The 14,478-nt window shown below is 34.0% G+C and overlaps 3 protein-coding genes and 1 long non-coding RNA gene across 12 annotated transcripts; 1 reads left to right on the forward strand and 3 right to left on the reverse strand.

The window, feature by feature from the left end:
- Positions 1–84: 84 nt before the first annotated feature.
- On the reverse strand, positions 85–8,304 carry LOC117231335 (stress response protein NST1). Its single transcript, XM_033489700.1, has 10 exons — positions 8,165–8,304; positions 4,202–4,483; positions 3,551–3,654; positions 3,234–3,466; positions 2,686–2,959; positions 2,123–2,500; positions 1,858–2,025; positions 1,555–1,765; positions 1,341–1,474; positions 85–1,158 (listed from the first exon to the last, which is right to left on the reverse strand). The coding sequence occupies exons 2-10, from the start codon at positions 4,476–4,478 to the stop codon at positions 856–858; spliced, it is 2,082 nt and encodes a 693-aa protein (XP_033345591.1). The 5' UTR covers positions 4,479–4,483; positions 8,165–8,304; the 3' UTR covers positions 85–855.
- On the forward strand, positions 5,330–14,249 carry LOC117231339 (phospholipid scramblase 2-like). 5 transcript variants are annotated; one of them, XM_033489706.1, is made up of 7 exons: positions 5,330–5,542; positions 11,766–11,870; positions 12,142–12,291; positions 12,553–12,776; positions 12,874–13,035; positions 13,920–14,066; positions 14,159–14,249. In XM_033489706.1, exons 1-7 carry the CDS (start codon positions 5,527–5,529, stop codon positions 14,189–14,191), a joined length of 837 nt encoding a protein of 278 aa, XP_033345597.1. In that variant the 5' UTR covers positions 5,330–5,526; the 3' UTR covers positions 14,192–14,249. The 5 variants fall into 5 exon arrangements, with proteins under 5 accessions (XP_033345597.1, XP_033345600.1, XP_033345598.1 ...); XM_033489709.1 differs by lacking the exon at positions 5,330–5,542 and adding an exon at positions 10,743–10,761; XM_033489707.1 differs by lacking the exon at positions 5,330–5,542 and adding an exon at positions 10,761–10,779.
- LOC117231345 lies at positions 8,165–10,766 on the reverse strand. Its single transcript, XM_033489719.1, has 2 exons — positions 10,605–10,766; positions 8,165–8,401 (listed from the first exon to the last, which is right to left on the reverse strand). Exons 1-2 carry the CDS (start codon positions 10,749–10,751, stop codon positions 8,180–8,182), a joined length of 369 nt encoding a protein of 122 aa, XP_033345610.1. The 5' UTR covers positions 10,752–10,766; the 3' UTR covers positions 8,165–8,179.
- On the reverse strand, positions 11,010–14,010 carry LOC117231347. 5 transcript variants are annotated; one of them, XR_004492946.1, is made up of 5 exons: positions 13,869–14,010; positions 13,625–13,752; positions 13,253–13,341; positions 12,840–13,046; positions 11,010–11,887 (listed from the first exon to the last, which is right to left on the reverse strand). It is a non-coding gene; the product is annotated as an uncharacterized LOC117231347 (long non-coding RNA). The 5 variants fall into 5 exon arrangements; XR_004492947.1 differs by lacking the exon at positions 11,010–11,887 and adding an exon at positions 12,197–12,304; XR_004492945.1 differs by lacking the exon at positions 11,010–11,887 and adding an exon at positions 12,624–12,759.
- Positions 14,250–14,478: the final 229 nt, after the last annotated feature.

The raw sequence follows: 14,478 nt of genomic DNA on the forward strand, positions 1-14,478 counted from the left end.
AAGAAAATAGATAAATAAGATACTTCAACGCGTTATTATGCAGCATCATTTAGAAGTATTCAGGTAAATTTAATCTGGACAAAGTAAGAAAAATGAACTTTTTATTACGTGATTGCGAGGAAATTGCTGAAAATCATCTAGTGTAAAAAAAATTAAACGTCATCGTATGTTATGCTCTCTGATGTTCAACGACTGTTTTAATGTATTTTATTATATAACTGATAATTTCTTCTGCGAGGCGTTCGTCCAAAATTTTTACTTTTTTTAAAGTTCAAATGGCTTTATATTATTAGCGAGATAAGAAATTTTGAAGTTCGTCCATTCTTGGGAAATAATGACAAAAATTTCGTTTGATAATTATTGTCCCTCATAGCTTGTCGTTACATTTATTACTAGAAAAAAAAGAAATACACCTCGCAAATAGTTCAAAATTCAGTCGTTCCTTTTCCATTTTATTATATTAAACGATATCCGCATGTAATGGAATCAATCTGTTGTACACAATCATGTACGCAAAACTCGAAGCCACTTCAACCATCTTCATCGACATGTTCTCGAATCAACTTTAAAAGTTATTCGATTCTTTGATTCTTTGTCTCTTTCGTCTTAAATAAACCCACCCGCTCAATAAAAGTAACATGACTCTTATCGCATTCTTGGATGATATATTGTTTCGAACAACCTAACCTCTATTCCTTGACCTCAACGTTTTTCTTTTTCTCTCGGTTGCAAACCAAATAAACGAAATGCTGAAAGTTGACTATAGAAATGAAGCTCGGTTCGAGGTCACTGATTTGTTGAAAAGCCACACCCGTTTCTCGACATCGTCTCACTTAATTTTAATCCTTTGTTTTTTTATCGGTCCGATTGTTGAGAGCTGGTCATATCGTAGGCGCTGTTCAATCGTCGCCCGTTGTAGGGGTAAGTAAGGTAACGATGCCAGTATTGGTAATGATAACGTCGTAAACAAGAGTCGTTTCCATCGAGGCGACATTGATCGGAGATTGCAGTCGGAGTCTGTAATTGCGACAATATCAAAGCTGTGCTGGCGCACGCTTCTCTGCTCTTTGGTCCTTCTCTTATTTCTTGGGCGTCGCAGATTTTTCCCGCTTCCACTGCATAGTTACCTAAACATTCTTCTTCTAGGTCGTTCTGTACCTGAAATTAATAGGAAATTTATTTTATTCAGCTTTATATATTTTAATGGGATTTCCCTTTTTCTCGTAAACAATAAATAAATAAATAAAATGAAATAGGATGGAATTGTGTTCGACAAATTAAGTAACTAGAGTTTTAAATAGAGACTTTTGAATGATCAAGATTAGGATAAGAATATTTACGCAGGCCTTGCAGATTTGAAGCATGACGCAAGGAAGATAGAGCATCTGTGATTCGTCTCCACCTAAAGTGTCTACTGTTCTGCATCGTCTCTCGATCAGTTCTAGCTCTGGACAGGCTCTATTTTCTTCCATGGCTTTTCACAAAATGTAATAGTTAATATAATGTATTGGTACTAAACAGTATAATACGATATAATGATTAATCAAATTGCACCTTCAGTTTCTATTAAATTGTTGATGCGTTTATCCTTGGATTTAGAGTTGCTACTATTCTCTCGGAAATTCGAAGTTTGATTACCCTGTACATGAGTTGCCTTTTGAGCCTCTATCCTAGTCGCCACATTGTTCCTGAGTTCATTTAGTGCTTTTCTCATTTTTTCGAAGGAATAGGCAGATGCAATTCGTGCCATTATCTTATCCTTTACCTATCATTTTATTTAAACATAAAATATTGATATATACACAACGCTAACTGTCGTGTCATGCATATTAATTGGTTTCTTTAAACGAGTCATACCTTTTGCATATCTATACCATTTTCAGAATCTCTGTATTTCAAAGCTTCCTCAATAATCAAGTCCTTAATGGTTTTCTGTCTGGGATCTAGTTGATCCAACCTGTCTTTTCTTTCGTCAGCTTCCTTTTCGTATTCTCGGTCGTTTGCCTTCAGATTCTCTACCATATTCTAATAAACCGATATATTAATTCAACCATTGTAGATCGAGTTTACGATTAGAGAAAGAATAAGAAAAAGAAGAACATTTTCTACTTCTCTTAATTACTTCATAGTATCGCTGTAACATCCATTCATCGTCTTGATTCGGAGTCCCTTGGCCAACCATGAACGTAGCTTTCTTCTTTCTTCTATCAATACCAAAATATTGAGACCAATCGACGCTCTTCTTTCTCACCTCGATAGATTTTGACTTGCCTAACTTTGTCACATTCTCCTTTTGCCCTTTTGGCGAAGGGGTCACCTTTGGCGCTTCCGAAGAACTCTCGTGTTTATGCTGATCCCCATGTTCATGATCGTGATCGTGATCGTGATTATGGTCATGATCATGGTCGTGATCATGGCTGTGATCATGCTTGAAGTTGTGAGTATGATTTTGATTATCCACGGATTGAGTGCCAAACAGCGCTCCCAGATCTTGAGCGACCTTAAAATGTAAATAAATAGATACTTTATTTTAAATTTAAATTTAAATCATTTGAATGTACGATAAAAAAAAGTAAAAATTAAGTATATTTTAAAATGAAAGTATCTATTTAATATTTAATCACGCATGTAATATTTGACTGCAAATTGCTAAAGAATTTCTAGAAAACTTCTCAGCTGATTTACCTTGGGATCGGTAATCTGCTTTTTGGTAGATGTAGATACAGGTTTTGGGCTCCTCTTGGCAACTAGATACCGTTTAGCCATATTTCTGTAGGTCCTCAGGGGTCGTCCTATGGAATACCCACCATTCATGTTTCTTCCTTCGCCCATTGAGAGGTACAATAAATTTGGGTCTTGTTCCCGATCGCCGAAATCGTTTTCCTCGGATTCTCGACTCTGACCTCGGGCCATAGACTCTTTATTCAACAATGCACCCCAGGACATTGGACCTGAATTCCTATTACCCATAGTTTCCTCAGTATTTTAAATCTCACCACATTTTTAAACTTTAACATTAATAAATATACGAAATATTTTTTATAAGGATTATTTTGTACCAAGAAATAACAATGTTTATATAAATAAAAATATAAATTAAAATGAATTGAATGAATTGAATAAATCATTATTTTAAAATTAAATAACTCAGTCCAAGCTGTTATATCTTAAAATTATGTAAGTTATCGTTAGTTCAATAAAGTTGAGTATTAAAATTCATATTAATCGCTGACTCGTATATTTTGTTGCCTCTATCGCCCCTGTATCGATCATAGAGCATCTGACGAGAGTCCATGTATCCTTCGTCATCCGTATCTCCAAGATTATACGGAGAGCCATCCTGCAGTTCTTCTAGAAATAATTTCGCCAACTCCTTATTGTCAATATTCGATCGTTCAGAACCATAGCCCCTTTTACGATTGGAACCTCGTTCACGTTCTCGAAATAACGATGTGACCGGTTGTTCCTGGATAGTACCAAACAATGTAGCTCTTTCTTTTCATAGAAATATAGTATAACAACGTCGACTAAGGAAAGGAAGAAACGCTACCTGCTGTTGGGGTACATTCTCTAGATAGTCGATCAATGCTCTTTCCAGTAATTTATTATTCAAATCTTGGAAACCATTTCCTACAGTTTCTAGTTGTCCAGTTTCTAGAACAAATTTCCATTACGTAGAAAATATTTATGATCTAAGATTTGATTGATCTTTCTAAGTAAATTTTATCAGCTACGGTATATAGAGTGTTCCAGAATGAGTATGCCTGGACAGGAAATTGAAGATTAAAAAAAGAATGAGTAGAACAAACATGATAAAGCTTTTTTCTTTGAGATCTTTCGTAAAAATATTATACATGCACTTAGCTAACTCTAACGCGAATAAAAGTGCATAATATGTACTCGGTTTATGTATACATATAAATAAAACATAGAACAAGTACATTTGCATTTTTATTCGATCCGAAACGTGCACGTACACGATAAACCTTCGATCTCTAATTTGTTGAAAAACAAAATTTTAAGAGAAATAATTGTATTTTTTTCTTCGGACTTGGCCAATTAAAGCGCTCTTTATAAAATGGAATAGCCGATATAAAAGTAGGTGGTGTATGAAAGTGAATAACGAAATATGCTAAACCATCGTGATGGTTGTGCATGAACCTTATGCATGAACGTGCTAAACCATCATACGAGAGAGTACCATTAGGCAAAAATTCTATTTCTTCGTCCTCCTCTTCTATTTCCCTTTCACCCTGACGTTCTCTGTCAAGCTTCCTTTCTCCCTCTCCACCATGATACTTAAACGAGCGTAGATCATTGTAGTAGTCTTGCGAATTCGTATCCAGAGATCGTTGTTTTCTGGTAATGGCATCCAAAGCACTCCTCAAAGATTCCTCCATCGAATGATGGGGCATGGGTGCCAGCGCCGTCGCCGACCCCATGAGTAGAGACACTAATAGCCATTCTTGAGGCAGCATTTTACCTTCAAAAGCAAATAAATGTTACAATCTTGCATTTATAGATTTTTGTAAATCGTTTGCACGTTCTTTGTGGAATTGTTTACGAATGTCTATGAAACATAATATTACGAAATTGCATATAAAATTGTATGTTCTATAAGACTAATTAAGTAGCTTTCAGAAAAAGAAACGGCTCGTAAGACAAAATCGATGAAATAATTGCGCTGCAAGTTTTAGATTTAGTTATTCGAATATTAACTATAATTTCATTCTATATGTAGTTACAAAGTGAAAAAAGATTTCATGATAATTCAACTATTTTCATATGTCTGTATATTATTATATAGATGTATAATATATATTTTATGTATTATTTATTTGGATAGCGAATTTTAGTCCACAAACTATATATATACTTGAAGTTTTACAGCGTAATATGGAATCTATTAAATTTCATTTTTAACGTAGATCAAAATTGTAGCGTAACTCCTGAAGGAACATATGCTTAATCGTACACTGTTTTGCAGAAAGCTTGTCAGTTATAACGCTGAAAATTACATATTGTTCCCGTATGTACGTATTTCCTAAAAATTCGTCTTCTAAATTTTCTTCAGATTTAGTAAATGTTAGCATCGAATCTGCTATAGCTAAAGCAATCATGCAACAGACGATCCCAGTATTAAAGGAAAGCTACTTTATGGTATCTTCAACAGGTTGCCTACCCAAGTGTCATAGTACAGAAAAGTCGACCCATGGACAGGAAATGGAAGCCTTGACTTTATGATCTTACGTTAAGAATATTTAGGAGGTTCAGTTTGGTTCTAGAAAATGGATAAGAACATCGACGAGGACGATCAGCGTTAGAAGAGAGTGGAAAGTGTGTTAGTAGTTCTCTTTAATCAGCTTTATCAGTCGATATCGATTCCGCAAAAAGGCCAGCGAAGACTTCTTCTTAACAGAAGACGTAGTAGTGAAAACTAGTGATGCAACAGGGATTGCTCTACACTCTACGCCCTGGTCGATCGACTTTTTCGTTACAGAGATTGATGTAATTCTACATCAATCGATGATTCGATGCTCAGGTAATCGATTGTATTTATAAAATATTTATAGAATGATTGAGACGCAATGGGATTAAATTAAAATTAACTTGAAATTCATATGTTTGTATAAAATATTTTTCAGCTATCATAAATGATATATACTGTTATAGTTGACGAGTTTATAACAAAAATATGACTGTCTACCTCCAAGAAAGCAAAAGAATACTTTATAAAATCTCCGATTTCTGTTCAATATACAGGGTGGTTGGTAACTGGTGGCACAAGGGGAAAGGGGGTGATTCTACGCGAAAAAAGAAGTCGAAAATATAGAATAAAATTTTTTTTTTAATTCTTTTTTCTTTTTCTTTTAAATTTTTCCATCGAGACAACGATCTACAGTGAGGTCCGTTATAACGAGACGTGGTAGAGTGCACGCGTACCGAGCGAAAATTCAAAGTCGATTTTCTCGAAAACAAAGCCTCGAACGAAAAATTTGTATTCTATATTTTCGACTTCTTTTTTCGCGTAGAATCACCCCTTTTCCGCTTGTACCACCAGTTACCAACCACCCTGTATATAATATGATTTGTAGGAGTGTATCCATTTACTATAATTATACTACAGAATAATCGTATCTGATTAAATCATGAAGTTGTTATTCTCGCGACAAAAGTTTTTATAGAAACAATTCATTTTCATTCCATAATAGATCATAAATTAAGGCAAAAATCATTTTATATAATACGCAGTGAATCTATCATAGTTTCTGGCAACTAGAACCTATCGTTACTATACATTATTTAAAAGGTCGAAAAATTTGATAAGGATCGTTCTTGTTACGAATGGTTCTTTTACTGTCGCGTTACTTCTGTGTCGTTGCATTTAATTTACATAACTAAATTCCTCTAATTTACATAACTAAACTAAATACGTACATAACTAAATTAGTACAGTACAGCACTTAATTTAGTCAACAGAGACTAGATCGTCGTTATAAGCAACGAATATTTTATTTTACAGCGATAAAGGGAAAACCTAATTGGAAATTTTTACTACTTGATAACTAAATTTACATAAAAAAATAAAATCTTTCATACAGCAGCGACTGTAGTCGATAGACTGACACTTACGAAATATCGATAGAATAATATTAATTAACAATGAATGTTAACAATAAACAATAAACGTTTAATGACATAAGTAATATTTGACTCGTAATAATAAGTTGGAATTGATGTGAGCTTCGTCGTGCAAGAGTTAAATAACGAATTTAAAAACGACGAAACGAGGATGAATTTTCTAATGACAATGAATTTTTCCAATGATAAAAAAGATATAATCTGGACATTAAGGAAGAACTTTCTTCCCCCTTGTTGTTCCTGAATGACGCGACGCTTCTCAGATCGATAGACGTAATGCATTCCACGCGTACAATCAGCTTTGCCGCATCATCGTGAAATCCGATTAACATTGACCCTCCTCCTATTACCAACAACTTTCTGCGTATTCGTAACTTATCTATATACGTATATACAATAACCATTTTATCGAAGAAATATGCAGAATCGCATCGATCGTATCAAGGAGCACGAAAATACGCGGTACAGTCGCTAATCGATAACCGGCTAACAGAACACCGACACCGTGCTCTTAAATTTCATTCAAGGTATTCGGAGAAACCTTTGTCGATAGACCGTTTTTGTACACATTGTGTTTCATTTGTCTTTGATCCTTGATCAAGCGATTAAATTGGTCGAGTTAACCGAACTCCAGTGACTTGACTTTAACTTTGCGTTTATACAAAGACAAATTATTTGATTTCCACCGTGCCGAATTCGAGAAGACTGTGCGAAATATAGAAAGTTAAATATTGATCAATCGCGTAAACTAGTCTTTAATCCTTCGACACCGTGACGAATTTTATTCGCTTCATCCCTTTCAATAACTGTATGCTTTTAGCATGCGTGTATGATGCTAATTCGAACGAATGAAAAGAATTAGAATTCACGAAATTCGGAAGAAAGGAAAGGAGAACTCACAGCGAACGAACGGTTCAAGAGAAAAATAGTACAATCGATAAAATATTGAATTCGAGGAAACTTTAAACGAAGTTACGCTCACAGAAAAATCAAGAACGGATTTACTATTCGTACTTGTAAAAACTTGATAATTTATGAGAAGATCTCACAAACAAATACGAATGTTATATGTCACTTTCTGCATTTATTTATAGAAATATACACTTATATCACTTTTCCACTCAGCTTCTCTGACTTATGTGAAACGCGAACGGTGAGTTGTACATACAGAAGAAAGAATTTTATAAACGTTACTTGTCGCATTACGGGTAATAAATATCTATTTCATCGTTAATTTGACCGTACGGTCAGAGGTGATTCGTAGTGCCGTGAGTCTAACAGATGGTGAGGCTAAACTCAAGCTAGTGATACAAAATCTCTACAAAGAAACAAGGAAACCCTTCAGCAATGCAAATACTTTCGTCCTTAAGCAAAAAGAATGTAATTTTTAAACTTATCGACGTGAATTTCTTCGATGTTAGATTGCCTCTAAACAAGGGACGAGTACGCAAGTTAGAAAGATTGGTTTGATAAAATTAGAAAAATGATATAACGACACTGTTTTATTCGATGGATAACTTACTTGATTTTTAGTTAGTCATTCGCGTGGCACAAGCCAGTGTTTTATTTGGTTTGCGCGTTCACCCTTGTACCACTGCTTCCACCGTGACAATTCTCCACGGATTAGATAGAATATTGGACGACCTGCTGTTTCACGACTACCGATGACGCGACCTCTTATATAGGGAACACCAGGATCGATAGAACCGCGCATGGAATCACCGTGGAGCAGCAACAAGTAAAGGCGTGTGGGGTGTGCCTGAGAAAACACGCCAAACCGGAAAATTATAATCACGCGTTACATCAATCCAATGAACCAGCGAATTCGAGCGAACCCTTAGAATCCCAAAAGAATCTCCCCCTTTTTTTTGTTTTGTCGTCCATTCGAAATATGTTAATCTTTTTGGATAATTTGATATACGGTGTTGTTCGAAAAGTTGGTAGGAAAATTTGAGAGAAATTTGACGATATTCCACTTTTGTAGTATTAGAATGTTATTAGGTTGTCTGTGTAACGTTAACTTTTTACCAGCCGTTCGGTAGTTTCCAGGATTTAGTCGTTTGACGTAGTTCCTGGAGGTTTCTAGAGTCTCCAGTTTTCTTGGAATTAAAACAACTTTTTGAAAGGTGGAATAAATAATAGGTAAATGACGCTATGCTAACGATGTTTGACAAATGACACACGTGGACTTGAATATTTCGATTGAAATATCTCTGCGTGTTCTTCATCGATACATTGGTTGACCCAGAATTTTTCTATTCCATTACTGTATTTAACGTTATGACGTTCTAGTTTTACACATTCTTTTCAGTTCTATCTAATATATAATAGAATATATAATAGAATTTTATCGATTCTTATCGTTAATATATATATGAATTCTTATTTTAAAAATAATTACCAGTGAGATGCTGGAAATTTCTCAACCTACTTCTTCATGACCTACTACTTCTTCTTGGTTTTTTGATCAATTTTTGCCTTTTCCTTAAATTTCTCGTTCAATTTATGTAGCACCGTCAGTACAATACCGAGCAAAGACGAATACCGATTGAATTTGCCTCGGTGGTGTGGGAACATTCCCATAAGAATTCAGTTATGTTAACGTTATTAAACATGTTTGAACAACGTTATTAAAAAACATGATCAGGATAACTCTACAGAAGTCCACTACATAACTCAAAGCCTTGCAAAGAATCTCTATGACATTTGTTACAGCATTATAAATATTTCAGAAATACTTTTTCAAATTTCCACGACTTATGTGATTTCAATTTTGAACGAAAGAGAGAAAGATATTAAACAGACTCTTAAACATTTTTTTCAAAAAATCAAAATATGAAAAAGCAGAATTTAGTAATGTAAATTGAACTAAGAAAAAGTTGCAGATGAAATGTTACGTCAAGACAAGGTTGATCCTTAATGGAATGAATGGTCGGTAATGATCTGAAATAGTTTCCGTGAAGCATTACGGAGGATAGTTAAAGGATGAGACGATTTGACGGAGTTTTTAGTAATAATTTTCTCGGGATTGTATGCGTCTCGTTTTGTTCAGAAATCCTCTCTCCTCCAGAGTACGAGAACAGAGTGCGGGTGACCTAAAAGAGAATTCCCAGATAGTTAAGGGATCAGTGGGAATTTTTCAATTTTAACATTCCTATAATAGTTGAATATCGGTATTTTGTGGTATTAGGGTTTTTAATTATTCCTGGAACGAAGGTGTTCTATTTTTGAAAGTCACGAAAATGTACCGCAACAGAGAATAAAATTACGATTGAAAATAATCATGAAACCGAAGGGGCGATATTTTGAAAAGTTGAATTACGTTTCACTAAATTGAAATTCTCAAAATCTTGACTTATGCATCGCTATACCATAATTTTCTACCATATCCCCTTACGATTAGTTAAGTTGTATTAACTTTAAAACAAATACAGTCGACTCTCCTTCTTATAACACGATTAATTCTTTCCGCGTTGTATCGAAACCGCATTAAAGCGAAACCAAAATAATATGATGGAAATATTCATGATATACGAGGCTTGCATAAATTTATTAAGCCGTGCTATATGGAGATCGTTTTGTAGGAGGGCTGGCGCAATTTTTTCACCGTATTATACCATGTTATAGGAGAGTTATTACTGAAAATTCTCAACGCGAGAATTGATTGTAATTTTAACAAATAAATAAAAAAAAAATAGGAGAATTGAGCGTACTAGAATAAGTGTTGTATGATTTCCTGAACGAGCGTGTGTAGTGTACCTCAGTCCCTGCAATAATCTATTTCACTATATTATTGTTCATGTTGCAAATCATTAAAATTATTTGCGTTATTATTTATTAACAATACAGGGAAAGAATAATAAGAAACATCGATCAGTGCCTTTGACAATAACGAGAACGATATCGCTTATCCGGTTTTACGATAAGCGATTGGCTATCAACGATAACGAAAAGAGACTTACGGAACTTTCGACGAACAACCACGAGCGAACAGTATCTGGACGAATTTTCAGCAATAACATCAACGGAAGTGGATACTTGTGTAAATCTAGATCTCCCACAAAAAGAATTTCACAAACGTGAAGATTTTTTTGAAGCCTGAAAAACATTAAGGATAAAGTATTAGCCGAGGAAAGAGCAAGTTTTTGAATATTTGTCTACATAAAACGACTTGTTTCTACGCGATAACATTCATGGCTGTTCGCTAATCGATCCGTGTAATCCCCTGTGCCGCTTAACGATCGTTAAAATTAATTAAATCGACAAGGTTCTCTTACGCGTAGCGATAAAAAAGACACGTTTGCTGAAATAGTAAATAGTTTTCACGCACCGATTCACCAATGAATGCTCGATTTTTTGCCAGAAGAAATGGAAGCTAGTGACCTTAATCGTGTTACCTTCGGAGTATTAGCTGGTGATTCTTATTCCCTTCGGTTATCCTGAATGTGATTCTTATTGAACATCGTTATTATTGATATTACTATTACCGCTTTTATTGCGCCGTAAATTATACGAAGCCCGCAAAGAAAGAGGTGATAAGTCTGATTTTTATGTGATAACTAAAGTCCATTGATTAAATTTGATGATTAAAAGTCACTAATTTAGCATAACGTGATTAATAGCCTGTGCTGCAAAAATATGTGTTGAAAAATAGGTGTACAAGTTTCATGAACAATCAACATAGTTAATGTCGTCATAATATTTATGTCATGATATTTTTGTAATGTTCAACAGAGCAATAGAAAACATATATTTAATCTGATAGTGAAATAATGAGGACAGTTTTAGTATTATAAGATTGATCGACAACATATAGAATGTAGAAAATCCTAAAGGATAGAATATGTAACTTATCATATCTTCCCCTGTGATCTTCATATATAACCTAATAGATAATAATATGCAAACCTAGTAAAACAAAAAATACATAAGTATAGCAAAATTAGTAGAATCGCAAAAGTATGTTGACAATTTGCTGTACCAAAGTTAATATTACGAATTACGTTCGAATGTGTATTTAAAGTAATATGCATCTCGTTAACGACAGAATCATTTGATTAATTTGTATAATAGGAAGCATAAAGAAGAAGCGCGCGTTTAAACGAACTTTTATAATCACGCAGAGCCAAACCAGGTAACCACCCAGTATATAGAAATGCAACAGAATTCGGTATCCAATACAGTTCCTGTCCTTTCGGGGCCAACCGTCATTACGGCACAACCACAAGGTATGTATATCATCTTCCTGATAAAAATATGTAAAATATGTTTATAAAATTATTGTTAACATATAGCATACAATATAATATGTAAAATATAATGATAAGTAGTCTGTGAATATTTTATGTATCTATGAGAAACTTGAGAATGAAAAAATGCACAAAGTACATAATGCGAAATATAGTATTCGTTATAATATTTAATGTGCAAAATAAATCTCTATTACATATGAACTATCCTATTATATATGAAATATGATGGTATATTAAATTCGGTCAGGAGAAACCAGACAAGAAAGGAGACCGATTCCTGTGAATACGTTGAATTGGATATCGACACCAAGGTCACAGCTGACCGTACTTTCTGGAACTCACTTCTTATCTAACGTGGAACAATTGGAAATTCAGCAGATTGTTGACCTCAGCACACGTTCGTAATTCATCTAAGTTTAAACGAAAACAATGTCGATAAAGATAACTTATGCTTGGCTTGCGTACAATTGATTATCGATTTTTTAATGAATGAAGCTTTTCGAACGTTATTTTACATTCAAATTAAATTATACATATAGAGAATTAACCCATCGAGAGTCGCATGAAAAGTTTGCATTTACAAACTGCGTAATGTTCATATCTTTAAAATCGAAGAGAATTCAGAAATGACAAAAGTTTCTTTCTTTCGTGTTAATAGTGCTCGGTAGATTAAAAAAGAAATTCCAATACAGAGTAAAAGTACCAAAAGCTGAAACGTTATTCCTAGCAATGGAAACAGAATCAAAGAATGAATCAAGCGGTTGGAGTTGCTCCAGATTGACTCGCGACGATTTTCAGTTAAATATTGTGGACCAATGCGGCGAAACCGCGTTCACCATGGTTATGAATTCCATGTGGACGTTTGCTTTGAATAAATCGCACGTGAGTAAAATCCAGACTGTATACAAGATTATAAAATAGCTTGACTATATTTTTATTATTTACCATATAACAAAAAGATGAAAATTTCATTGTACAGAGTATGTCGGTGCTAAGCCCAAATTTAATTGGCACAATAGGACAAAATTTGCATATAATAGGTTCCAGTTTTACGGTGTATGATGCAATAGGAAAGCGACTTTGTAATATATACGGGCCAAATGTTAGTGATTGTTGCATGTATCAAGAATCCCAGTTTCAGGTAATTTTTGTCTGGAAGAAAAAACGATATACAGGATGTGCCCAAAATCGGGGTACGACCCAGCTGGGTACAGAAATAAAACGAAAAACGATAGTAACATTATTTTCAAATCGTGACATAAATCATGTTTAATAATACAAACACGAGCAAAAACAGAAATTTCATACCTCGAAGCTGACAGTTAATACACAGGAACCTGGCGAATTTTCAAACTAACCTTTTTAGAAAATAAAGCGATTTTTTTCATATTTTATTATATAATTATACATTGCATACGACCGTTTGTACGACGATTTTAGAGACAGCCTGTATATTTTATTTAATACATATTTGTATATATGTTGATATATATATATATAATAATAAGTTAATAATAGCTTATATTTTAATATCTTTGATCACTTTGAATATCTATATCCTTATTTTTAATGAGATGGTATTACTAGGAAGATACGTAAGAATCATTATCTTCATACTAAAACTAAATAGCACTTATTTACTAATATAAATTGCTCGAAAATACACCTAGCACTACAACTAGAGTTACTTCTGCGACTACAGCTAATTCTACTATAATAGTCACTGTTACCTGCTCGCGCTTCTCGAGTAGCTTGCCGACTTGTCAAAGATGTCGATCTCATGACGCTCCATGTGCCCTGATTTGAAGATTTATTTATGACGTTATTTATGATTTAAAAATTTTCACAAGTCCTTCATCTAAAAAACAAAATGACTATACATACAGTCACATGTTATAGACTTTGGTAAATAAGGTCCCTCCATATTTTCAGAAGTAATAAAAATATTCAAAGTGGTTGATATTATTAAGCTACCTTATGCTTTATTTACAAATCATTTAATTATAGTACATTAATTTCATTCAGGTAATCTCGATCGATGGCACTCATCAAATTGCATCTCTTATGCATCAGTGGGACAATATTCTTCACGATTATATTATGTTAATTACATTTCCTTCAGATTTAGACATAAAATTCAAAACCTTACTCCTCGCCGCAGCATTTCTTCTGGTAAATTCTTTTGTTGCAAATTAGTGACTTAGGAAATTAAAGTTTTCTTTTCTTGGATGTTTGCAAAATTTCATCGTAAATTGTTTTTTTAGGAATATCTGTACTTCAGACAACTAAGAAGATAGTTTTAATCGTGAAAATAAGATACGCATCAACATCGACGTATTCAAACATTACCAACCAACGTACATTACCAACCAAACATTACGTACCAACAAAAACGCGAGGAAAACGCGTCAGCGAGAGGCGCAAATTCTTGCCACGACTCGGATAATCGACGCCGCGAATTAGTTATTCCTCTGTTTCGATTAAGATAACAGAGGTGGTTAGAATGAGTTTAACACTGAATTAAAAGGGTTAATATAAACTTGTATATTTAACATCATTTAGTATTATAATGAGCACGTCACAA

The sequence above is a fragment of the Bombus vosnesenskii genome, unplaced genomic scaffold (assembly GCF_011952255.1).
Source record: "Bombus vosnesenskii isolate JDL3184/JDL3185 unplaced genomic scaffold, Bvos_JDL3184-5_v1.1 scf7180000013272, whole genome shotgun sequence".
Lineage (NCBI taxonomy): Eukaryota > Metazoa > Arthropoda > Insecta > Hymenoptera > Apidae > Bombus > Bombus vosnesenskii.

Excerpts from the sequence above, each read along its gene's own strand:
- LOC117231339 (XM_033489705.1), top strand. The coding sequence starts at position 10,987 with ATGCTCGATTTTTTGCCAGAAGAAATGGAAGCTAGTGACCTTAATCGT. Across the intron at positions 12,292-12,552 it reads GATTGTTGACCTCAGCACAC|TGCTCGGTAGATTAAAAAAG; the intron begins GTTCGTAATTCA and ends TCGTGTTAATAG. Across the intron at positions 14,067-14,158 it reads TCGCCGCAGCATTTCTTCTG|GAATATCTGTACTTCAGACA; the intron begins GTAAATTCTTTT and ends TTGTTTTTTTAG.
- LOC117231335 (XM_033489700.1), bottom strand. The coding sequence starts at position 4,478 with ATGCTGCCTCAAGAATGGCTATTAGTGTCTCTACTCATGGGGTCGGCG. Across the intron at positions 3,467-3,550 it reads AGAATGTACCCCAACAGCAG|GAACAACCGGTCACATCGTT; the intron begins GTAGCGTTTCTT and ends GGTACTATCCAG. Across the intron at positions 1,475-1,554 it reads CAATTTAATAGAAACTGAAG|CCATGGAAGAAAATAGAGCC; the intron begins GTGCAATTTGAT and ends TTTTGTGAAAAG.
- LOC117231345 (XM_033489719.1), bottom strand. The coding sequence starts at position 10,751 with ATGTTTTTCAGGCTTCAAAAAAATCTTCACGTTTGTGAAATTCTTTTT. Across the intron at positions 8,402-10,604 it reads GGTTGTTCGTCGAAAGTTCC|GCACACCCCACACGCCTTTA; the intron begins GTAAGTCTCTTT and ends GTGTTTTCTCAG.